The following is a 27,357-nucleotide window of genomic DNA, read 5'->3' on the forward strand; positions in this document are numbered from 1 at the left end:
AACTTCTTCTAACTCTACTACGGTTGAGAACTGTTACTATTCTCACTTCTCAGATGAGGGAATTAAAGCCGAAAGATTTAAAGATTTTTATTAAGTGCAAAGGAGGTCAGAAGGATGAGAGTGCTATGGGCTGTAAGAGTGGGAAGCAGCTTTTTGAAGGACGTGAAGGCTGAGGAGCCCTTTGGTGGGCAGCTGAGGAGATGGAAATGAAGGCAGTCAGGTGGAAGGCAGGAGGTGGAGGAGAGTAGGCTCTGAGAAAAAGCCTGGAACGGAAGGAGCATGGCCTATGGCACTGACGCCAGGGTGACATCTTTGCAGAATTGTGCACTGAAGGAAAAGTCACTGGTTTTAAAGAATGACCCAGGAATACAGAAAACCTTGAAAATTAAGATTTAAATTAAGTCGTTCAAAGTTCTGTGGAGAGAGTGACATGATGTAGGTGTATTTTCTTTTATTATTAATTTTTTTAATTCAAGTATAATTAACTTACGGTATTATATTACTTTTAGGTGAACAATACCATAATTCAACATTCTATATAGATTTCTCAGTGCTCATTAGGGTAAGTGTACTTTTAATCCCTTTTATCTATTTCACCTCTCTTCCTGCCCATCTGGCAACCACCAGTTTGTTCTCTGTATTTAAGAATCTGTTTTTTGGTTTGTCTCTCTCTCTCCTTTTTTTTCTTCATTTGTTTTGTTTCTTAAATTCCACATATGAATGATATCATGTGATGTTTGTTTTTCTCTAACTTATTTCACTTCGCATTACACCCTCTATGCCCACCCATGCCATGTGGCAAGATTTCATTCTATTTTACAGCTCAGTAATATTCCATATATTATCCATCTATATGTGGACACTTGGGTTGCTTCCATATCTTGATTACTGCAAATAACGCTATAATAAAAATAGAAGTGCATATATACTTTTGAATTAGTGTTTTCATTCTTTGGATACTCAATAATAGAATTACTGGATCATATAGTAGTTCTATTTTTAACTTTTTGAGGAACCTCCATACTATTTCCCACAGCAGCTGCACCAATTTACATTCCCACCAACAATGCACAAGGGTTCCTTTTTCTCTACATCCTTGCCAACATTTGTTATTTTTTCTGTTTTTGATTTTAGGCATTCTGACAGGTGTGAGTTGATACCTCATTGTAGTTTTAATTTGCATTTCTCTGATGATTAGAGATGTTGAGCATCTTTTCATGTGTCTGTTGGTCATCTGGATGTCTTCTTTGGAAAAACATCTATTCAGGTCTTTTGCCTATTTTTAAAATTGGATTATTTGTTTTCTTGGTACCGAGTTGTGTAAGTTCTTTATATATTTTGAATATCAACCCAATATCAGATATGTCATTTGCAAGTATCTTCTCCCATTCAGTAGGCTGCCTTTTTTTTTTTGTTGTTTCCTTTGCTGTGCAGAAGCTTTTTATTTTGATGTAGTCCCCCAAATTTAATTTTGCTTTTATTTCCCTTGCCAGAGGAGACATACCTGGAAAAATATTTCTGTAAGTGATGTCAGAGAGACAGGACTCAAATAAATAAAATCGGAAATGAAGGAGGAGAAATAGGAACCAACACCACAGAGACACAAGTGTTTTTATGATTAGTTTTGTGTTTTTATGATTAGTTTTGCCTATTTTTATAGAGGAATAGAAGGCGTCTTCTTTATAGTTTATAGTTTAGAAAAAAAGGTGTGTAGGCAACATAAGAATGGGGTAAAGCTGGAAACCACCAAAGAAGGTTAGAAATTTCAGCATGAAATAGGAGGATCTGGATATAGGTAATGAAAATTGAGAAAAAAGAACAATCTAATATTTAAAGTAGAAACAATAGGAGTTAGAACCAAAGTAAGCATAGAAATGCAGCAGGTGGGGAAGAGTCAGAGGTGACCAACTCATGTTGTTGGCACTTTCTTTTCACTTATCAGAGAGATAAGGAAGAATTGGAAGAAGCAGAGACAGGGCTTCTCATCTCAGTCCTGACTGGGTGACCTATAGCAAACTGATATTCCTTATAAAAATAACTCCAATAAGACAACTACTTGAGAGCAACCATCAAGGTGGGACCTGCAGGGCTCCAGAAAAAAGAAGAGGAATTTGTGGGATGAGTTCCTCCTTTACCCTGGCTGTTCCCACGTTTTCCTTCCACAGCAATATGATGGTATATTGTATAGGTAATAAACACTCAAAAATACTTTGTCAGTTCTTTAAATGAAACAGTAAAGTGCTGTAAACATTTAATGCATGTTATAATCAGTAATCAAGGATCACTGCGTAATCAGCTGCATAAGAGAAAAAAGGGTAATAGCTCTTTTTCCCAGGAATAAGTAAATGTATTCATTTGATGGGCTTCTCAAGTTCTTTACCGCTTATTCTGATGCCTGGCAAATAGGTTTTAGGTCAAATATACAATAGGCTACCACTGTATTTATGTGCCATATGTGCATGTTTTGTACATGGGAGTCACCTGTATAATCAACATAAAAGCTCATTTATGTCTATGCTATGGGATTCAATGTATAATTTTACTATTTTAAATTATTTTAGAGGTTTATTGCAATTGTGTATTTGTTTTTTTTTTTTCATGAGTTGCTGGTGACATGTGCTGTCTATTTGTTAAATCTTTGTTTATCGAGGTAATATCCAATTACAATATTGTTTCTATGGGAAAGTATGATCTATTACAAGGCCACCAATCTAATGAGGTAATTTCTTAGCACTATGCTGAAAAGCAAGAGCAGCCTCTATTTTGTGCTAAATTTTTATCGGTACCATGAAATATGTTTCAGAATGCTATTTAAATATATTTAAATAAAAATTTCATGTAAATAATCTAATACCCAAGCAACAACTCCTAAGTCTAACATAATAATAAAACTTGAATAAAGAACTATTTAGAGCAATATAGCATAATTATATATAGATAGAAAGGTAACTCTATGACTCATAAAGAATTAAAATTCAACATCTTTATTCATTTTCCTTTTTAAATCAATGCCTAAGTTCACAAAAGCATATTTTTATTATTCAATAGAGTTACTGGTTCCTTCATTTTCATTATAGAGACCTCAATTTAAAAGAAATAAAAGCTGCTTTTCTGAAAGCATATATATTTCATATAAACATATCATGTAAAAGTACTCACAATCTTCATCCGTCTGTACTATGAGTTCTTGACTTTCCTTCCGTCCTTCAGGATTCATGAGGATGAGTTTCACACTAACATTGGTATATGGTGAAAGGTTAGTGATCGTATGTTGAGGGTGTGAATTATCTGTGTCCCAGCTTACTTCTTCTCGCACTTGTTCCTGTCCTCCAACTTGGTAACAGTAGTGGACTGTGAGATTATAACTATGGCAGCGAGTTACGTTATATCCAAATGGCTCCCAGCGGATAGTGATTTGTCGAGATTTGACTTCTACCACTTCCAGTTTTCTTGGGCCACGCATGGGATCTAGTATAGAAAAGAAAAGGAGTAACAGGAAACATAAGAGAAACGTATTATGAGAGTTCTGGTGAAGCTCAGAAGTCACAGATAGTCCTACTTGTCCCAATAGCTGGTCTTCTCTTCTTCCATAACAACGAAATCCCTAAATCCTAGCTGGGCATAACACCACCCAGAATAAAGACTAGAATTTTCAGTGTCTTCTGTGAGGTATGACCATATGCCTAAGTTCTGGTGAATGGCATACGAGATGAGATCAAGAACAGTTTCTGGGAGGTATTCTTAGAAGGAAGTCTCACCATCTTTTTTCCTTCTTCCTACCCATTAGCTGGAGTGAAGATATGTCGTTTTTTTGCTCATGCCACCATGATGGACCACGAAGCACTTAAACATCAACCATTCAAAGCAATAATGAAAAAGGAGGCAGAATTTCTGATAATCACTAAGTTACCGAACTATCCCTGAACTGTCTACGTCTGAAATTTTCATTAGAGAGAAATACAGTACTTTTATTTAAGGCTCTTTTCCTCTGAGGCTCTGATACATGAAACCAATCTTGATGTTAATTGATAAATATATCTTATCTTTTTAAATTGATTCATAATTATGTAATTGGAAAAAATAAGAGAGAAAGCTTAAGAATGCAGCATGAAATAACATAATGATTAGAGAGCATAAACCTCTGAGCAGGACTCCAGGCCTTCTCTGAGTTTTGATTCATATAGAATTTCATGGAATTACTGCTCTTTCCTAGCCCTGACAATGTCTTTGTATTACTCCTGAGCCCAAGCTCCAGATACAGAGTTTCAAGCTTAGAAATCAAAGTGACAGGCAGGAAATATAAACATCATAAATGGCTTAAAAGAAAGAATATATCAGAGAAAGTGTAAATTTCTTTATGAAATGATGATGAAAATACAATAATACATAACATTTACTGAGCACTTACTATGTGCTATATACACTTTTCTAAGAAGTTTACCTTTCATAGCTTTGTGGAGAATCTAATCTTAAAGGCTCCATGTTGGAATATCCACAAATATACTTACTCCCTATATTCTGATTTTTTTCCCCTGAATTGCGGTCATCATACATGAATGTAAAGAGATCTACAACTGGTAAGAGAAAGTCAGCATGAAAACTTAAGAAATAATAGCTACCATTTACTGTATGTGCACTTACTATGTGTACCTTGCTTCATATGTAGCCCCCATTCCTTCAAACAATCCTGTGAACCAAGTACCATTCTTCCCAATACATAGATGAAAAAATTGCAGCCAGCATTGGTTTAAGAACTTGGTTCAAGGTTTGATTGTGGCTATGAATTCATACGTGTCTGACAGTGAAACATGCGGCTTTAACTCTATTGCAGTGTCTCCACCAAAGAAAAGAAAATCAGAAAAAAAAAAAGAAATTAGAATGTTCACAATACACAAAACTCCACCTAAAACGTGACCAAGGAATGTAAAACATAATAAAGATCGCATGTATTTAATTTTGGAGCAAATGTGCCATGAAGTCTCTTTTCTTTCTAATACCATAGAAGAGGGTTCTATTCTATGTTCCCAGTTCAGCTTTGGCAAATACCCTCCCTATATTTGGCTGCTGGAAATTTGTCTGGACTGTTACTGGAGTTCATTTCTTGATTTCCATTTGTGCATAAATTCCTTGTCTTCTCCATCACTTAGGACTAAGGGAGAACCTAAAACTACTCCCTTAACTGTGACCTCCAACAAATGAAAACATTTCAACTGAAATAATGCTTTAGTTTTATATATGCAAGACGGGATTTATCTGCCAGATACCTGCTTGAACCATAAAATGAGGTTAATAATGATCATTCATGCTACTCCATCCTGTAATAACTCTAGGAGCCAAGGATGAGTGAGATGAAAACTCCCCCAGGGACTCTTGAGTGGCATTCCCATGAAACTTTTCTTACTATTAAATCAATTTTTTTTATATTTAAATTACTAGTGTTAGGGGAAATGTCGTAAGTTATTTGGAAATAACTGAAGTTTTTTTTCTAGTCTAGTGACTTTTTACAATGTAAAGGAAATGTCTAACTTTATATAATGCTTCATTAGTTGCATGTTTACAAAAACTTTGAATAAGCTCCAGATCCCTTATACATAAACAGGTTAACATTCATCTCTTTGCCCCTTTCCTTATTAATCACAGGTATCCATAAGAAGTGTACTAAAGCAAAAAATAAAAAAATAAATATAAAAAAGTGTTCTAAAGCATTTTCCCAAGGTTTTCATCAATTTTACTTAATAAAACTAAATGTTTTAATAAGTATAATAAGTTAATAAGACTAAATGTTTTAGAGTTTAAACAATGTAGTTCTAACTTAATTTCCATAGAAAACTACTTTCTACTGCATAAACAAGCCTGCTTCAATTCAGCACTTCTTAGTCAAGAAAATACACACATGAACGAAGTTCCAGGATTGAAAAACCAAGGGTCCTGTCTGCTTACTGCTCAAGTTTTCTTGGAATGCATGCTAGCTTCCTTTCTGTCATACCTCTACAAATTCCATCATGGTAAAATTATGTTTCAAACTTTCCATAACTTTGCCAAATAAAATAGTTAAGCATAGCACAAGAGAACCGTATCTAATGACTAAGGTTCCAGAGTCCCTGCTGTCAAGAGTGGTAATTAGCAGACTAGAGATAGAGGTTGTATGAGATCTAAATCTTGGATAAAAAGGAGCTTCTGTTCACTGACTTGCATCTTCAAGATCCTGGCTACCCAAAACAAAACAATCTTACAGAAGCTGTTACACACAGAACATCTCCATTTATGTTCTTCCTGCTCCTTTGCTGAGGGTGCAGTGCTGTTGTGTTTCCTACTATGTCCGTACCAAAATGGCAGAGTAAAATCATATCAACATGGGGCAGGGATGAATGACACTTTAACTACCATTCTATCCCAGTCATTCCATGACTGCTTCTATTGGTCAAAAGCTTAAGAGAGAAGTTGAATCAATACCATGACGTCAGCAATAGAGTCCACCTTTATGGAGGGCTGTCATTTCTCTCATCAGGACCAGAAGGTAAGGGTTAGTTAAGTGAGAAGAGAAAATGATGTCTGATAACATAACTGAATGCTGTACCCTGCCAAGTACCTGTGATAATGTCCTCTTTTGAGGGTATTGTTGATAGGTAAGTCTAATGACTCAGGGAATCTGAAAATCCTTTCAACTCATCCCAAGGAAATGGCCTGATTTCATCGCTTTTTTCTTCTCTTCTGCTATTCTGCAAATTGTACTCTGCTCCAGAAATGGTTTACATCTTAAGTTAGCATTTTATAGTACCTTTATCTTCAATGTTTCTGTTGGAACCATTTCTATTAGCATGCCGCTAAGTGTGAATGAGGCATTCCATGGGGACATTTACTCTCATGAGTTATACTGATGCTTGCTGCAGACTTTGAAGGGCATTGTTGCAGAAATATATCACACTCTAGGCAATAGATGGCAACTTCATAACCAGAAATGTGTAATTTCAGTTGGCTAATTACAACTCATACTGCATTTCTAGGAGCAGAATGCAAGCACTGCCAAAACAACGTGGAATATATGACTACCATTATATGTGCACAATATAAATCTCTTAGGGTTAGATAATGGGGTATTAATTATACTCATAGGACCACTCATTGTTGGATATTTGCTTCTTTTTCCTCAGAATCCTAGAGAACCTATTGAGGATGTGGGTTACTTCCAAGGCCATTTATCTTCACACTCATACCCTCACCGGAATGGGTCTCGTGACAGGCTGCCACTGGCATGAATCATGAATCATCAGTCTGGGCCCACCGACTCACAATAAGAGACTAGAATGGACTCCCTAAGAAGCACATTGGCTGTCTCGCCTGAAGCTTCGTCAGGGAGTTCTTACCGCTTGCCAGGCTGGTGGTAGCATTTTTCATTCTGTTCTCTTTCTGCCAGTTCCAGCCAGGTTTCATGCAGAGAAGCCTGACAGTCGCAGCCCTGACCTGAGGGACCAGTAAGCCCAGTTCTGGCCTCCAGCACTTTAGCATCCTATTTAATCAGTGATCCTGGCTCCCTCTACACTCAATTCTGTTTTCCTATGAATGAGGGCAGAAACTGACAGGTAGGATCAATTTCTATTGCAGGTTCAATTCACAGCTCCTTTCTCTGGAACTCTGCTCTTTACTCCTATTACTACTATGGTTCTTTTTCAGAAACTCAATTTCAGAACCTGTGAGAGATATTTGAGTGTAATTTTAGGATCCTGTCATTGATCATCAAAAACACAGATTACAACCAATGCTCCTGCTAACAGGTTCCTCTTTCCTCCCTCTTCCAGAACTATCCAGAAGTCTATTGCGATAAAAGGGATAACAACCAGAATGGCCTGGTGGGCCCCACGCTGGCACCTTTATCTAACTCTATTTCTGCTTCATCAGTCAGACAAAAGCAGACAAGACAATATCCCAACAGCTTTTTTTACTCGTCAGTTAAATCAGAGCAAATACCTGATTAATTAATATTATATTGGCTTACCCAATCATTCAATATTCCTATGCAGCAAGGATTCCAGGGTCATGGCACTGTTTTCAAGTGACACAGCTGAAGTTTTTGGATTAGCCAATGTTTTCCAGAGTTTAAAAAGTGCCCCCTTGTCAGTGAGGCTAAACATTTAATTTATAAAATTCATAAAATTTAATTTATGTTACCCTATAATCATTCTATATATCTGGGATGTAACTGAATAAATTAAAAGTTGTTGTAAGAATTACATGAATTTGAATAGTCTCGTCCACCAAAATACTTTTCACAGGTATTGCATGAATTGTTTTTGGAATATATCATAATTAAAAATCAAGAAATGTACTTGAAAGTTGTCTAGTTTTCTTAAATATTTCACACGATCCTATATGAAAGAATTAAAAAATTAAATTAAAAAAACAGGACTAATTTAAGAGATGAAAAAACAGGCTTACTGAATAAATAAATGAATGGAAGCATAGCAATGGCAAGCCTCACACAAAATCAAACATTCTGCTTTATTCCTTGGTTTAAGATGGACATACTCTTCACGGTGCCCCTTGTGTTTTCCAAGTGTGGGTTTGAAGTTAGCCTAAATGATAAAGGTATATAATCTACTACTGCATGTTGCTGGAAAATGGACTAACCACCTATCACTTATATTGATAGTTTTAATTCCATCACAGCACAAAGCTGGAATTGATATTCATGTTTTATGGAAAATGTAAAGGATTCTTACATAACAAAATGAGTAGGATATATATGAAGGTGAGAATTCAGTCCCTTTTAGGAAGAAGGCTAAGGCTGCACACATACTCTAAATAGGAGCAACCACTCTTTTGTTTTGTTTTGTTTTGTTTTGTTTATTACTTTCATAGCAAAGAGCTGAAAAATGTCAGGTCCCACAAAGGAGCAGAACCTGACCCAAGGCTCACAAGGCATCTCCACCCCACAGGGGTGTGGGCTGGGCCAGGCAGGGCTGAAGGCAGCAGGAATGGGAGTAAGAGACCAGGCCCGCCAGAGAGGCCCTGCTAGCAGACCAGCGGGGGAGATGATGTAGTGTAAGGACCGGACAGGCAAAGCCTCTTTAGGTCTTGTTGAGCATCCAGAGCAGATCCAGAAGGCTGAGAGGGTCATCAGTATATATTTCAAGTCTTTGGCTAATCGCCCAATGTACATGCTTTTTAGGATAATTTGACAGGTCCTTCAGGATAATATATATTTTTAAAATATTTACTTATTTATTTTAGAGAGAAAGAGCACAGCACAGCAGGAGAGGCAGAGGGAGAGAGACAGAGTCTCAAGCACATTCCCCGCTGAGCATGGAGCCCAACACAGGACTAGATCCCATTACCCTGAGATCACCTGAGCCAAAGACAAGAGTCGGATGCTTAACCAATCGTGGCACACAGGCACCCCCAGGGTAATATTTTTTAAACAAAAAATTTTAATTTAATGTTATTAAATAAAGTATGTTGAAAGGTGAGTGGAAAAAAGAGGCAATGAACATTTAACTGTTGACAACTTCTGAAGTAAAGAAATGTAGGCATTGACAAGTTACTCAATGGCAATAACATTTGTCATATTTTATTCTTCCTGGATTGATTAACTGCACAAAATAAGGCTAGAAGTCACACAATGGTTGAAAGTTGTTATTCTGGTAAACATAAAGTGTTCTTTTTGTTGGCATTAATTTAAGGTCTTTGAAATTTTAAGCAATAAAACCTTTTGAAACACATTTAAAAGGACCAAATGAAACAATTACTTGTGTCCCTACTAATATCAAATGTTAACATTTTATGTTTGGCTTCAGACAGTTTTATTAAAGAAATAAAATATTGCTCATTCAATTCTTCTACTTTCCTGCAAGCAATCCCAAGGTTATTATGTTTTACCCCCAGATATCTTTTTATACTTCTATTACATATATCTGGGATGCTTACAATTTTACATAAAAGCTACCATTCTTTGCAATTTAGAATTCATTCTATGTTAGTCAAGTTGAAAAATATAAATCTAGTTATAATTTTAATTGGTGTATAGAATTCCATTAAACAAATAAACCATAGTTTACTTATATATTCTTCCATTGAGGAACAGATAGGCTGAGTCTACTTTTTCTCTATTACAAGCAGTGTAACAAGGAGCATCCCTGCTTATATATCCCTTAGCCAGGGATGACTGTTGGCTTGTAGAGTTAGCATGTCTTCAAGTGTACTAGATAATGTCAAATTGCCCTCCAAAAGGAAAACAACATTCAGATAGTCCTTTCCTCCCAGTGAAATCCTATTTCAATGCCATAAACCTAAAACCTGTTCCTGAGGAGAGATCTTGAATTACTGGTACTAGTTCCAGTAAGATATAAATAAGCAAAGTCTAATCTGGGACCAGTTTATGAACTGTCTTATGTATTTGACATAATCTTTGAAATGGAAATTTATGTACAGAACTGTTTTTCTCTGGCTATAGTGTTTGACAAGTGTTTATGTTAGGAATCTCTCCCAATTACCATTCATTATATCCTATTATATATATGTGTATCAAAGAAAAATAAAAAATTCAAACTCATCAGAATTAGATAAACTGATGGATAATATATCCCTAAAATAATAAAATAATCATTAAGTTTTCAGATTACATCAAAATGGCATATAATTCACTATGAAGGACTCTCTCACTTCAACACAACCAGATCCAGCATAAGATATATATATATATATATATATATATATATATATATATATATATATATTTAATTGCACAGACCATGATGTATCTCCAGTGGCACCTTATATCATGTTCCTTGTCTAAATAAAATAAAAGAAAAGAAAAGAAAAGAAAAGAAAAGAAAAGAAAAGAAAAGAAAATGCTAAATGACTACCTCAGCTCTGCAATCTAAAGAATAACCCTTGGGCACAGAGCAGGATAGGGAAGCTAAACCTCTAGCTCCAGGTTAATCTCAGATACTTGGAAGTAGCTAAAGCATCCATAGTCAGTACTGCCTCCTGGATCCCAAGAGACAGGATTTGTGTTTACAAATTGTCTCTGAACAAAATCATCCTTAAATTATGTCTCCTGTTTTGAGATTAGGACCAGCCAAATATGAGCTCATTAGCAGAGATCACACACACACACACACACACACACACACACACCCCACCAGAAAACTGCCACCAGTGAGAGTTAGCAGAAATAGGAAACAACAGATTTATATCCCCAAGACTGTCAGATGAAAAATATAAATTTTGAGTAACACTTTCAAATTTAAAAATATAATCACCAAAATGAAAATGCCATCATGAAAAATGAAAAGTTGGATTTTAAAAACAATATAACTTTTAGAAATAAAAAATTAAACTATAACAAAAACTCAAAGGAAGGATAAAACAGCATGATTGGACACAGCTTAAGAGAAAATTAATGAACTAGAAGATAGGTGAGAGGAAATTATCTAGAATGCAGCACAGAGAACCAGAAACAAGGAGTGGTAGAAAATAGTAATGAGGCAGCCCTGGTGGCTCAGCGGTTTAGCGCTGCCTTCAGCCCAGGGTGTGATGCTGAAGACCCGGGATCGAGTCCCACATTGGGTTCCCTGTGTGGAGCTTGCTTCTCCCTCTGCCTGTGTCTCTGCCTCTCTCTCTCTCTCTCTCTGTCTCTAATAAATAAATAAATAAAATCTTAAAAAAAAGAAAATAGTAATGAGAGATGCAGAACAGAATTTGAGGGTCTAACTTGTCTGTAATTGGTATTGCAGGAGGAGGACAGACAGAACAGAGGGGAGGCACACTACCAGCAGATAGAGTCTGAGGAATTTCCAGACCTGACAAAAGACATCAATTAAAACATAAAGAATATATAATATATACAAAAGAGGGTAAATGATATTAAGTCCATACTTAGACATAGTGTAGTTAAACTACAGATACTAAAATCAAAGAGAAGATCTTAAAAATACCTGGAGAGAAAAGTCATATCACTTATAAAGTAATAGCAATCAGATTGAAAGTAGGTTTCTCAATAGTATCAGGGGAAGGCAGAAAATGGGAATAATATATCAAAAGTGTGAGAGAAAATATGTCAACTTAAAATTGGAAACTAGTAAAGTGATCTTTCTATAAGTAAAGGTGAAATAAAAAGGATTTCAAAGAATCAAAACAGAGTGAGCTTACTACCAGTAACCTACATTAAAGGATAAACTTCAGAAAGAAATAAAAATTATATATCTGAGATGCTACGAAAAATAAGATGAGTAAAAAAAAATCTAACTCTATATATGTAAAATAATAATAATGTCTAATCTGAGAGGTTTCAGAAAATAGCATGGAATTTAATTGTTGACTATTGTAGCATAAGTAATATAAGTAGGGAAGGCAATGCTTAGATTTAGAATAGTATAAGACCCTTACATCATTGGGAAGAGGGGGCAGTTTAAGATATTAAGTATAGGCTTTTTAAAATATGTACAGTAGCTTTATTTTCTATGTTAACCACTATAATAATAGCAGTAGATTGATATTTTGCAAGAGTAAAGAATAACAATTTTTAAAAGCCTAACACACTCAGAGGGGAAAAAACCCCAAATACTAATATGTGTAATTCTACTTGATAGAAACACATTCAGATATATTACAAATCACAATACATGTAAATGAAACTTTGTCAATTAAAAGATCTGGGGAATTACACTCAATGTAAAATCAATATCCTGCTACATATTGTTTATAAGAAATAAATCTAAGCCATATGTACTTGGAAATTCAAAAGAAAAATAATATAAAAATGGTAACTGCAAAATAATCAGAAGAAACACAGGATAGTCGCATTAAGGGAACACAGAGAATCATTACATAATGATAAAAGTTTCAATTCATCAAAAAGATAAAACATTCACCAAGAAGATATAGCAATTATAAATTCTTATGCACCCCATAAGATAGATAGCCTTAGAATACATGAAGAATTGATATCTTAATACAAAACCAAATAAGGATATCGTGTGTGAGCAACATATTTCATTCATGCACCAACGAGTAAATTATGAACAGAATATTCAAATCTACTCATATATATATATAAATATACATTATATATATATATATAAAACTGACAATACTGCATTACCAACTTAGATTAATTAGGATGATTTAACGTAAAATGTCTATAAGTGTAATTCATCACATTAACAAATTAAAGAAGAAAAACCATAGGATAGTTTTAAATAAATGCAGAAAGTGTATTTATTAAAATGTCCATTCATAATAGGAAAAACTTTTGGCAAAATAAGAACAGAATAAAATTTCACACACCTAATCAGCAAACATTGTTCTGAATGGTAACACATGAGGGAAGAACACAAGGATGCAAGCTATCACTGCATCTATGAATATTTTCCTGGAAGTTCTAGCCAAGATGGTTAGGAAGGTACAAAGCATAAAATTTGATAAGGAAAAAACAAAACTCTAACTAGACACCACTTACATGTCAGCACACACACAGGTTTTATAAATTCTAAGAAGCACCAAGTATTTAGCAAGGTGGCTAAATATAAATCATTGTTAAAATTCTTTGTATAGAAATCCATCAATAACAAACTGGAATACCAGTTTTTTTTTTTGAATACCAGTTTTAAAAAAGATATAACTTACAAGAGGACCAAAATATATAGGTGACCCAGGAACAAATCTTACAAAAGAACAAAAATAAAATCCAAAAATGCATTGAAAAGCATTGGTGAGGATCAGCATAACTGTAGAGCTATATCATGTTCATGAACAGGCACACTCAGTATTATAAAGCAATCCTTTCCCCCTAAAGTAACCACTGGAATCAGTGCAAGTTCAATCAAAATCTAAGAAGAGTCTTGAGAAAGGATGAGTTGATTCTAAAATAAATACAGAGCCAATGCCCCTAAATAGTCATAACACCTGTGGCCAATAATGGAATAGAGAAGCTTCTCCAATCAGGTATCAGGAGTTATTTATTTATTTATTTATTTATTTATTTATTTTAAGATTATTTATGATAGACATAGAGAGAGAGAGGCAGAGACACAGGAGGAGGGAGAAGCAGGCCCATGCCGGGAGCCTGACGTGGGACTCGATTCCGGGACTCCAGGATCTCGCCCTGGGCCAAAGGCAGACAGTAAACCACTGAGCCACCCAGGGATCCCCCCCCTTTTTTTTATGCCACAGAGAGGGACTTATTCTTCCAGGAAATAAGACTATAGCACTCTGAACTATTTAGAGCTGCAATTCCATCCAAGATTTATGTTAAGATTTTTCTCTTCACTCAAAAACAAGACTCCAAGAAAAAAAACATCGCTCAGGGAAAAAAGCTGAAAGCCCTCCAGAATTATTTTGTTTACATCTGGAAATAAAGGCAGATGTTACCACTTTACACTGACAGGTGCCACACCATGGGCTCATCCACACAGGCTCCTCCTTATACAACTCGTACTGCACTTAAAGTGATTTGACACCCAGAGCTCTCCCTTGAAGGCACAGATAGCTACAGTGACCAAACAGTGGTAATGCTGAAAGAATAGGCATGAAGCTGCCTAGAGTGCTAATAAATGAGAGAGCTGGAAGTTCTTATTCTGACTACTGGAGTAAAGACAGTTAGCACTGGGAAACCTGTGTATCCACACTGGGAAAAAACAAGTGAAAAAAAAACAACAAAAAAAAAAAAACAAAAGAAGGACCAAGTGTCAATGAAGAGCTTGATTATTTATACTACATTACAATCAAGAACATATATATGTTTATTAAGCTGTACCACCAAAGAAAGCTAATAAATAAGCTTATTCTTGGGAAAAAAAGAAAACCAACCAAATAGACTATGGACAAAAGATATAAATAGGTATTTCACAGAAAAGTATACAAGGTGCACCAACAGACAGAAGATCTTGGCAACCATTTGAGAAAAGAAAGATATCCAGGATACACACTGAATGCCCATGGATCACAGGATAAAGGGTGTAACTCAAAAGAGAAATGGGTGAAAACCACAAACATGAGTCTCAAAGAAGAGGGAAAATATACCATAAACATAAAAATATGTTCAAGCTTCATATTAACCTAAAAAAGGCCAAAAAGTAAGGTTGTAGCAAGATTCCATTTTATACCAATCGGACTAGTAGAAATTGAGAAGTCTGGTCATACTAACCTTTGGCAAGATGTAAGTCAATGGTAAGTGTTATACACACACCCCACGAAGGAGGGCGTTGAGTGGTACAGCTACCTTGGAAGAACACTTGGCAGCATCTTGTAAGGTAGACAGACATTCAAATACTCTGTGACCTAGTAGTTATATTTACATCCTAGAACACCACTTCTAAACTTCTCTGATGATAAGAGTTATCTAGAACACTTTTAAAATATCAGGCTTCCTAGGCCTTTCCCCAGAGATGCTGATTTGGTGATCTTGTAATGAAGCTGCGAAATTTGCATCTTGGAGATGCAGCCCAGGTCAATCTAATCCCCAGAGAAGTTTGGGGAACAAGCCTAGAGCTCTGCTACTCAAAGTTTGGTTCTCACACCAGCAACAGGGCCCCACCTGAAAGCTCATGAGAAATGAAGATGCCCAGGCCCCACTTCTTGCCTCCTAATGTGAGTGTCTAATGTGCATCTGCACATTAAAGCTTGAGAAACTTTAATTTAGAGGATTATTTTTAGAGTACAGGCTGGGTCCCTAGGTCTTACACTCAGACTAACATTTGTTTTGGTCCAAAGGTGAGGACTGTATGGTGCAATTTTTGTTGTAGCTATACATACACACTCCTTTGCAAATTCCTAGGAGTCTGTGTAACTGTGATGCAATATAAAACATATTTCACACTGCAGTAGAAGAGTCTGAAAGACACATCCTTTGAGCCACTGTTCCCTGTGGGCACCAAGAAATACCTACAGAAATGTCTTCAGCGCATTGTTGACAAAGGAATACAGAAGAAAAGTGTAGAAATAAACCAAATGTCTACTGACTAGAACGCAGATAAATACACAATAGAAAATTATACTGTAGTGAAAATGAATAAAGCAAAAATGAATCTTAGAAACACAGAATTGAGTGAAAAACTCAAGTCACAGAAGACTACTGGGATATGATTTAATAAAACTGAAAAACAAGGGGTGCCTGGGTGGCTCAGCTGGTTAGGCATCTGACTCTTGATTTTGGCTCAGGGCATGGTCCTGGTCATGAGATTGAGCCCTGCCACAGGCTCCTTGCTCAGCGGGGAGTCTGTTGAAATTTCTCTCTCCCTCTCTGTGTCTGTCTGCTTCTCCCCTCATCTCTGGATCTCTCAGTAAATAAATAAATCTTTAAAAAAATGCAAAAAACCCAAAACTGAAAAGCAAGCAAAAGAGAATTGTTTAAGAATGCATACATATATGATAAAACCAACAACTAAGACAAGAGCAAAGGTAAACTTTACACCAGTTCCCTCTGACTTGGAGGCAGAGGGATAAAATGGGAAGCAGCATGCAGTTAGATCAGACACAAAATTTCTAGGGATGGTCTGCTTTTAAGCTGAGGAGTCCATTGATCTTATGTTACATAATTTATGTAGGTTGCATGTATTCTTTTGTTTAAATCAAATATTATACAATAGCTTCAAAAAAGATTATTATACAGAAGGCATGAATATTCCAGCAACATTGTTGAACTTTCTGAAATCTCCTTTCTGGAGAATAGTTGATCTTTGTTTTTCATGGGAAAAAGACTATGGTTACTACTAACCAGACTTGAGGGAGCAAGACAATGTCTCATTAAAGATTTAACTCTTCTGGATGCATACCCATGGATGGGATCTGTGACCTCAAAAGCATCATAAAGCCCTTTACCCATAAAGCGTCATGGGCTCCACAGCAGTAATGTCCTCATCCCTAAAGCCAGACCTTTGGGGCCTGCAAGCTGTGTCTCAATCCTTTGCTCCCCTTACTCTGACACTTACAGTCTTTTATTTATTTATTTATTTATTTATTTATTTATTTATTTATTTATTTATTTCATTGTCCTTGTCCAAGCTTCTGGACTTCACTCTCCTTCATTCTTGGATACTCACAGTGAGGTTCAAAACAAAACTCAGGACCTCCAACTGTAGGGGAGAGCTGCTAGGAAGGCAACTGTACAAGGCCATGGCTAGCCTGAACAGCATCTTTATGTAAATTAGAAAGAGCACCTCTTCCTCAAGGCACTTTTTCTCATCTGTTGTAAAGGCGCCATGAAAAATACATACATCTATGAGGCTTATGCTATGAATGGGCACTGTGTGTTTACACATCGCAGCTGAACTGTATGCCATGACCATGTTTGAATCTGTGTGCCTATATAGGTGTGTATGTTTGTGTGGTGTTCAAAATGTGCAAGTTACATGATCAAAAATATTTGTTTCTAGCATACATATGTGTGTACATATGTATGTATATGTACACACACATATGTTGCACACTAAAAGGAACTTATAGTTCTTGGAGAAGACATTTTTTTAAAAAAAGATTTTATTTATTTGAGAGAGAGAGCGAGAGTACAAGCAGTGGGATGGGCAGAAGGAGATACAGGCTCCCCACTAAGCAAGGAGTCTGACGATGGGCTCGATCCCAGGACCCTGGAATCATGTCCTGAGCTGAAGGCAGACGCCTAACTGACTGAGCCAGCCAGGCATCCTAGAGAAGGCATTTTTTTTCGTGTGTGAAAAATTTCAAAACTTATGAAAAACCAAGTCCGCAAAAATAAGTATGCTGTGAAGCATGACCTGAAGCATGCATGTTGACAGAGGCATATGGATTTTTTTTTCAGGCAACTAATACCATTAACTCATTGACCAGATTTCAATATTCATATGCACATGTAAAGTACTAAAATTGCTTTTCTTGAAGGTACCAATTCCAGGTACTCATTTCTAATCTTACCTGTCCCTCATGCCATTGCCAGAATGCCTTTCATACGTGATGATTCCTTTGAATCAGTCAGAGGGAATCTAATTGATGCCTCCTTATCATATGAGCCAAAAAGAAAATGTTTCCATTATTAGTTGGAGCTATCAAACAGGTGACATAATCATTCCTGCTTTCTATGCCAGTCAGGGAAATCTATCTGCTGTCCCCCAAATACAGTTCTCCCTCCAAAGTAATCTATCTGTTTTCACTGACCCATATACATACAGTAATAGTCACCTTCTTATCTGCCAGAAAAGGGACTTCCAAACTTGGTTCCTTTCAAACTTGGCTGAAAATCAATCTCTTTCACAACTATTTCTTTTTAAAATAAAAACAGACTTTCATCAGCCCACATGGTCAAAATCCCACTGTTCATAACGTTGATTATGTTTCTATGTTTTATAGGGCTCTATAACAGTTAGGTGTGTTGAATATTGCTCTCACATCTAATAAGAATGCTTTGTCCTAGAAGATGCTTATATTTGCTATTGACACATTTGATAAAAGGATACTAATGCAGAATGATAAATGACAAGTATCCAGCTCAGTTATTTCATTTTCATAAGCCAATTCAAGGAATGACTCATCTTCTCCAGTATTTACTAATGTTTTACAAGAAGTCCTTCCAAGTTCTGTGTTTTGACTTGCACCTCTGTTTTACTTTATTGCTTTAAAGAAGTTGCACTATAAACTTGGCTTTCACTAATCCCTGGCATTGTCTATTTTGGCTTGAGCTCCTCGGTGACATTTTCAAAGTGTAAAGTTCATCCCTGTAGAAGGAACACTATCACTCTACAGCACAATTAGAATCTTCAATTGTTTTGATGCACTGGCACAAACAAAGTGCAATTCATCCTATAGATGAACTTTAGAAAAAAACCTTTGTATGAAATAAAAATGAGTCTGCAGTAAAAGACTGCCTTGGTATTTCTTGCAGACTATATCAAATAGGAGGTGGCAAAATGATTTCCACAGAGTTTTAGAGAACTGTCAAAAATTGGTTTCAAATGGGTTTTGACCTCTTCTGACCCTTATTAATCTGTGATACCCAAAAAAGCCTTGGGAGTTTGGATCTACTATTCTATCCAGAGCTAAAGAGTACTGTGGCCATTCACTCTCGGTTAGAGAAGTAATGTGACTGATGTTGGACAAAAGCCAGTCATAATAAATAACTTTAGTTATACCTGTAATAATCATTCCCTCTAGTTAATATTAAGCAGAGAAATGTTATTTAAAACATTTTGATGTGTTCAGAGCCTCCTATTTTGGTATTTACAATTTTTTTATAATTGCATTTTTCTGTTTGAGGAGTCTGGGCCAATAGTTCCACAAAACACCATACTCAACTATGCTAGACTGATCACTGTACTATGAGTCTTTCTAGTTTTCATCAACAACTTGTTTGGGGGGAAAAAACTTTCCTCAATTTAAAGTTACATATAATTGATAAGGTTGTATTTAAAAACCCAAGTTTTCCATCCTTCTAATCTTCTATGGCACCTAGAGAATGAGAGGGTAGAAACACAGTTCTAGAAGGATAGTCAGCTGTCAGCATCCTACTTGGGATTATAATAGCAGGGCTACAGAGGGATTACTATAGGAAAAAAATGAACCACTTTCTTTTATTTTAAAAAGGTAAGAAGGAAGAAACCAAAAATCATAGCTTGAAATTATTTGTTTCCTAAACAGCAAAGAAATTTTTAAAAATGCTCTTTTTGTAAAATGTAGTTTACTTTTCTGCTGGATTATCTCCAGAATTCACTATCTTATTAGCACCACAGTAGCATGCTATTTACCCTAAAAGTAGTTTTTGTGTGGCGTTAACTCCATTTTCCCATCTTTCTGATTTTGCAATGTTCTTTTTTTAAGGTTTTATTTATTTATTCACGAGAGACACCAAGAGAGAGGCAGAGACATAGGCAGAGGGAGAAGCAGGTTCCCTGTGGGGAGCCTGATGTGGACTTAATCCCAGAACCCCAGGATCACCACCCAAGCCAAAGGCAGATGTTCAACCACCGGGCCACCCAGGTACCCTGAAATGTTCTTTTTCTAACCTTTCCACATAGTTAAGTATAGGGTACTATGACAAAGCTCAATTTTCTGATTTAAAAATATGGGAAGTTTCCATCCATGTCATTGTGAGCAGCAAGATTTCTTTCTTTTTATAACTGAGTAAAATTCCATTGTATGTAAATATACACCATATCTTCCTTATTTTATATATATATATAAAATATATATATAACTTCATCAGTCCATGGACACTTGGGCTGCTTCCACAATTTGGCTATGGTAGATAATGCTGCTATAAACACTGGGGTGCATCTATCCTTTTGAATTAGTGATTTTGTATTCTTTGGGTAAATAGCTATTTGTGAAATTGCTGGATCCTAGGGTAGTTCTATTTTTAACTTTTTGAGGAAACTCCATACTGTTTTCCACAGTGGCTGTATGTTAACTAACTGGAATTTAAACGAAAACTTAAAAAAAAAGATACACATACACACATATGCTGGAATATTAGTCATAAAAAGGGATGAAATTTTACCATTTGCAACCACATGGATGAAGCTAGAGACTATTATGTAAGTGAAATAAGTCAGTTAGAGAAAGGCAAAGACCATATGATTTCACTCAAATGTGAAATTTAAGAAAACAAATGTGCAAAGGGAAAAAGAGAGAGAGAGAGAGATGCAAATCACAAAACATACTCTTAACTAGAAAGAACAAACTCATAGTTACCAGAGGGGAGATGAAGGGGGTGATGTGTGAAACTAGTGATGGGGATTACGGAGGGCACTTAATATGCACCAGGTGTTATATGAAAGTGTTGAATCACTATATTGTACACCTGAAACTAATATCACACTGTATGTTAACCAACTGGAATTTAAATTTAAAAAAAAGAAAAAATGGAAAGGCAATGTGGATTCTTTTCTTTGTTTTCCTGGAAGCCAGAAAACCAATCAATTATTTGTTGAAGATGAACTGATTCATAGTTATCAATTCCAACATTTTTGCAGGTCTGTCACCTGTTCCATATCCCCTCGAGAGTAGTCTGTTACATTTATTTATGAATGACTACTCCAAACTTCTCCTTCAAATAACTTTGTCTCTAATGTCAATTGGAAAAAAGAGTTCTAAATATGTTCATCTCCACAGCCCACAAAAACAAGGAGGGGTGGGGTCAGAAAGCCCCTCCAGGAATCCCTTGCCTTTTCATGGCACCCCTCCTACATCCCTCCATTCAGACATACAGCCACTTGTGGGGAAGGTGGAGGTGGTGGGAATCAGGGTAAAGTGGGATTTTATAAAGCTCCTGGAGTAATCTGGAAACCACCTTCAACCCACCTGGTAAGGAGTCCCTAATTACAGACATGTGCACACATACACTAGTAATTTAACACTGAGAGAAAGGATACTGTGTGACCAGTATAATGCAGCACACTTTTATTCTTAGGTTATTGGTGCTAGTTTTTCTTTCTTTTTTTTAACCTGCTGTATTTTCTAAGAATAATTTCTTTAATAAAATAACAAGGGAACTATCACAAATAAGAATTGTTATAACAGCTAATTCATCACTCAAAATTTAAAAATAATGACTGATACACATTTTTCATTTTTAATTATTTGCCACAAAAAATTTAAAAAATACTGACAAGTATGTTTCCTTGAATATTGCCTGGAAGTTGATTAAAAACTAAAATCTTAATAAGGCAGATCATTAATTTGCCATCTAGTGTTCAGTTTAGTTATAAAATACTCATAATTTGACAATGGAATGGTAATCAGAAGAAAGAATGAAATCCTGCCATTTGCAACCACATGGATAGACCTAGGAGAGTATAATGCTAAGTGAAATAAGTCACATTGAGAAAGACAAATACCATATGATTTCACTCATGTGTGTAATTTAAGAAGCAAAGTAAAGAACAAAGAAAAAAAGAGAGAAATCAAAAAACATTATAGAGAACACACTGATGGTTACCAGAGGGGAGGTGGGTGGGGGGATGGTGAAACAGGTGATGAGGATTAAGGAGCACACTTGTGATGACGACTGAATAAGTTATAAAATTGTTGAATCACTATATTGTATAACTGAAGCTAATATAACACTGTATGTTAACTATACTGGAATTAAAATTTTAAGAATAAAATAAAATACTCATGGATCTTACCATGTTGAAAATGAAGTAGGCATTTTCATAAGGTTTCAGAGATAATGATTCTAATAGGTTACTGTATTATATACAATAAACTGAAATAAAGTCTTAGCTTTCTTCAGCCTTTCTGAAGTTGAGTTATTAGCAAAGAAAAAAAATCTTCCAGAATTTAAAATAATGTTTATTTTGACTTGGTGCCCATTTTCCTATATTCCCAGACATTTCTCACTTACTAATAACTTGGAGCAAGAGCACAAGTGTCAGATATAGTAGGGACCTACCTGGACCAATGTGAGGTGGTGGTAATGCTTAGTTTTGATGGGAAAGTCCAGGAATCTGGATTTTGAAGACAACCATCTATGCTCTGAATGATGTGCCCTGACAAAGTCAATTTGACCACACTGGCAATACTGTGGAGTGATAGGTCCCAAAACTAGACCTTAAAAAACCTTAAAAAACCTTAAATTTAAAAAAAAGAAAGAGAGAGATGAGAGAATACAAATGGTGTATATGAAAAGATAACAGGTTCCAGCAAGGAAACCACATCATGGAGAACCTATAGAAACACAGATTGGGGATGGTGGTGAGGAGGTCGTGGATAAACTATCACATTTTCTCCCCAATTGCTCCCCTCTCCATGCTGGGAATCAGTTAAGAAAACTAAATACAAGAGTCTGGATATAAGATATAGATGCGGGATCCCTGGGTGGCGCAGCGGTTTGGCGCCTGCCTTTGGCCCAGGGCGCGATCCTGGAGACCCGGGATCAAATCCCACGTCGGGCTGCTGGTGCATGGAGCCTGCTTCTCCCTCCGCCTGTGTCTCTGCCTCTCTCTCTCTCTCTGTGACTATCATAAATAAATAAAAAATTTAAAAAAAAATAAGATATAGATGCAAGATAGAGACAAGATACAAGATAGGTGGTCTTCTCAGCTTTGCATAAGTATGTTGAGGTTGAGGTTTTAGGAAGTCTGTCTTCTCTTTCAGGTTCTCAACTGAGAGAGACCCAATGACAGGAGAGTTGTGAAGATCAATCTGTCAGGTTATTACTGATAAAGGTGACTGAAGAAAAAGGCTTATGTCTGTGACCTGATATAAGCTCGCTACTACGTCTACTCCTATTGTTCCTCATTTAACTCTTTTTATAAAGCTTTTATTTATTTATTTGAGAGAGAATGAGCAGGGGGAAGAACAGAGGGAGAAGTAGACTCCCCGCTGAACAGGGAGCCCAACACAGGGCTCAATCCCAGGACCCTGAGATCAATGACCTGAATCGAAGGCAGATGCTTAACTGACTAGGCCACACAGGTGCCCTCATTCTATTCTTTTTAAAATATCTTTTTGAGCTTTAATGTCATAAAATACATCCCTTTAAATTAAATGATTCAATTTTTTTAGTATATTCACAGAGTTATGTAAACATCACCGCTAAGTTAAAATATTTTCATAATCCCCCAAATAGACTCATCACTTAGCAGTCACTCTTCATTTCCCACCAATCCTACTACTTACAGCCCTGGGAAAACATTACTCTATTGTATAGACTTATCTCTTCTGGACATTTTATACAACTGAAATCAGACAATATGTGGTCTTTTTTAACTGGCTTCCCTTTACTTAGCATAATATTCCCACAGTTCATCCATGTTGTACATGTATCATTATTTCACTCCTTTTTATTGCCAAATGATATTCTATTGTATAGATACACCGCCTGTTTTTTTTTTGTTTTGTTTTGTTTTTTTGTGCATTCATCACTTGATGGGAACTGTAGATCGTTTCCACTCTTTGAATGTGTTACTATGAACTTTCATGTACAAGTTTTGTTTGGGCATGTTTTCATATGTCCTAGGTATATTCCTGGGTCTAAAGCTATGAGTGGGATTATGGGGATGTATGACAACTCTAGGTTTAACCATTTGAGGAACTGTCAGACTGTTTCCAAAGTAGCTACACCATCTACATTCCCATCAGCATTTCTATGAGGGATCCAGTTTCTCCACACCATTAGCAACACCTGTTAATTTCCATATTTTTTATTTTACCTTTTTCTTATAGCAATGCTAGTGGGTATGAAGTGGTATCTCATTACAGTTTTGGTTTTCATTTTTCTAATGGCTAAAGATGTTAAGCATTTTTTCTTGTGCTTACTAGTCATTTGTATATCTTCTTTAGAGAAATGTCTACTGCAATTTTTGGCCCATTTTTGACTCAGTTGTCTTTTTTCTAATTGAGTTGTAGGAGCTTTTTATATATTATACATGCCAGTCTTTCTTTTTTTTTAGGATTTTATTTATTTATTCATGAGAGACACTGAGAGAGGCAGAGATAAAGGCAGAGGGAGAAAGAAGCTCCTCATGGGGAGCCCTTTGAGGGACTTGATCCCAGGACCCTGGTATCACGGCCTGAGCCGTAGGCAGACGCTCAAACACTGAGCCACCCAGGTGTCCCCGAAGAACAAACATTTTAAGCTTCATTATGTTGAGTATATTTTTTCTTTCATCAATTGTGCTTTTAGTGTCATATCTAAGAAACCATTGCCTAATCCACATGGAGGTCACAAAGATTTATGTACTTACGTTTTCTTCAAAAATTTTTATAATTTTGGGTCTTATATTTAGGTATATGATTTATTTTGAGATAAGTTTTGTAAATGTTGTAAAGAAGTTGTCTGACGTGATTCTCTTGCATGTGGATGTCTAATCATCCCAGCATCATATGTTGAAAAGACTGTCCTTTCTGCACTGAATGGTCTTTTTGCACTCTTGTTGAAAATAAGCTGACCATAAATATAGTAAGGGGTTATTTCTAAACTTTCAATTCTATCACAGTGATCTATATGTCTATCTTTATGCCAATACCACAATGATTTGATTACTGCAGGTGTACAGTAAATCCATTCTTTTTTTATTGAAGTATAACTAACATAGTGTTATATTAGTTTCAGGTATGCATTATAATTATTCAACAATTCTATACAATTCTCAGTGCTCATCAAGGTAACTGTACTCTTGATCCCCTTTATCTATTTCACCCATCTCCCCACTCGCTCAACCTGCCCTCTGGCAATGACTAGTTTGTTCTCTGTAGTTAAGAGTCTGTTTTTGAATTAAATTCCACATCCCCCTTCATTCACTGGGAGATCCAAAAACTCTTCACTCCAACTTAGGAGGAGGTCAATTTATCTGTGGTTATAGAAAAGAACAATTATGTCCTGAGAACCATACCCAGAAGGAGCTGATCACATATCTTCAGTTCGTTATTTTTTAGAGATAGAGATTGTGAATGTGCATGCAAGCCAAGACAGGTGGGGGAGGGGCAGAGGCAGAGAGAGTCTCAAGTAGGCTCCATGCCGGCCATGCAGTTACACACAGGGTTCAATCTCACGACCCTGAGATCATGTCCTGAGTTAAAATCAAGAGTTGGACACTTAACTGACTGAACCACAGGTGCCCCTCTCCTCACTTCCTTTTTTGAAAGTCATCATTCTGAGTCACCACTCCTCACATGGGAAGGAGTGAAAGTGACAAAGATTCTCTCTGTGACCAAACTCCAGCTGGCTCTGCTGAGCACTTCCTCCCCCAGCCTCACTTTGGCCTATAAAGACTTGAATAAACCCTAACAGTTTCCAACCACTCAAAGCTGCATCCCTAGGTGACCAGATCCCGGTTAAAGTCCCTGCCTGAGGAAACTCTAGGCTACCCAAAAAACTGATGGTTTGTTTCAGTGACACCTAAAGACAGGGCCCCTTTGTCCCAGTCTCTGATAGAGGGCAGCAGCCCAACTTGGATAAATGCCAGTTAGCAAACGAGATGGGTGTTGTATGGACAAACACACTCTTCTAGATTTTTGCAAATTTTTGCTTCCCTAATTCAACTAAGCACTTGCTCAACCCCTTTCATTCTCCAGTTATCTTGGAGCAAATCCAAGTTGCGTTTAGTTCTTGCTGGACTCTTTTCCCTATTACAATAGTACATGTTGGATTAAAATCTGTCTTTACCACTTTAGTGTCTGGCTTTGTCTGTGATAGAGGGAAGGGCTGAGGACCAAGTCCTTTTCCCTCTATGGAAGAAACAGGAATAGAAAATGGACATTCCCCAAACATGGATGATCTAAAAAAGAACTAACAAACAAAACAAAACAACAACCCAAAGCAAAACACCCTGAAAAACTAAATAGATAACATAACTTAAAAAAAAAAAGAAAAACAGAAAATCAACATACTACATACAAAGCTGATTTCTAATGTAAACTGGAAAAGCATATATTACGTGCAATCATATATTATAAAGAAATTAGCATAGGACCAAATAATAGAAGAGATAATCTAGGTAGAGTGGACCACTGATAAATGAAGACATAATATCAAGTGATCACATAACCATGCCTATTCAGCAGACTAAAACAGGGTGTAAAGTTAATATAGAAAATTCTATAACACTGACTAGCAAAATCCTAGGCACAGAATGGGATCCAGGAGAAATATGAGGCATATTAATAAGAAAAGATTAGGTTCTGCAGCATGATAGGCATCTAGTTGCTTGCCATGAAGTGTGAGTTGAAATCTGATCTGCTCAGTTATCACTGGGGTAAAACAAATTGACAGTGCAGCCAGAGCAGAGGAATGAAGTGATGAACTGCATGTCTTGTTCTAATTTCCCCTGCATGAGGTCTATAAAGATCCTGGAGACAGTGCAGGATTAGGGGTACAGCTATGGGGAGGAGAGCTCAGATGAGCCTCAGAAGCAGACACAGGTAACCAGCAGAGGACAGACTGGAGAGGGAAGGGTGGAAGGCTGGAGCTCCCACAGGAGGACTCTATCAGCAATGGTGAACTCAGACCGTACCAGGAGAATGGCAATCTGGGAAACACAAATCATGAAAGGTAGTCCATTAGATGGTTAGGGGTGGTAAAGATGGGTGGGATAAGAGCAGAATAAGAAAACAACTTGAACTGAAGGCAGTCTTGCCAAGACAGTGAGACAGGAGAAGGGCTTGGGCTGTGATGTATCTGATTGTTCACTGCCTGTGTCATATGCATAGAAGGATAACCAGTGTGAGTGTGGCACTTAGGGTAAACATGAAGCTCAAGGTCACAGGGTTATACGACTGTTCAAGCCACTGATATAGATGGTGGTTCCATGGAAACAATTTACAAGGATGAGAGAAATAAAAGAAAAGACCTCATTAGCTGAACTTTATTTTATTTTGATTTTAATTTTTCCTTTTAAGATCCTCAAGGCATTTGCCCTCCCATATGAAACTAACAGTAATGAGATATTAAGA

The 27,357-nt window shown here is 36.5% G+C and overlaps 1 protein-coding gene across 9 annotated transcripts in view; it reads right to left on the reverse strand.

Annotated features, from left to right (window-relative positions):
- The window catches only part of PTPRM (protein tyrosine phosphatase receptor type M), a 710,086-nt gene that overhangs the window by 302,664 nt on the left and 380,065 nt on the right, over positions 1 to 27,357 (reverse strand). For all 9 annotated transcript variants that reach the window (XM_041721685.1, XM_041721677.1, XM_041721656.1 and 6 more), the window contains one exon: positions 3,160 to 3,468. In XM_041721685.1, the coding sequence (XP_041577619.1) occupies positions 3,160 to 3,468 (309 nt within the window). The remainder of the gene's footprint in view (positions 1 to 3,159; positions 3,469 to 27,357) is intronic.

Source organism: Vulpes lagopus, chromosome 1 (genome assembly GCF_018345385.1).
Source record: "Vulpes lagopus strain Blue_001 chromosome 1, ASM1834538v1, whole genome shotgun sequence".
Taxonomy (NCBI): domain Eukaryota; kingdom Metazoa; phylum Chordata; class Mammalia; order Carnivora; family Canidae; genus Vulpes; species Vulpes lagopus.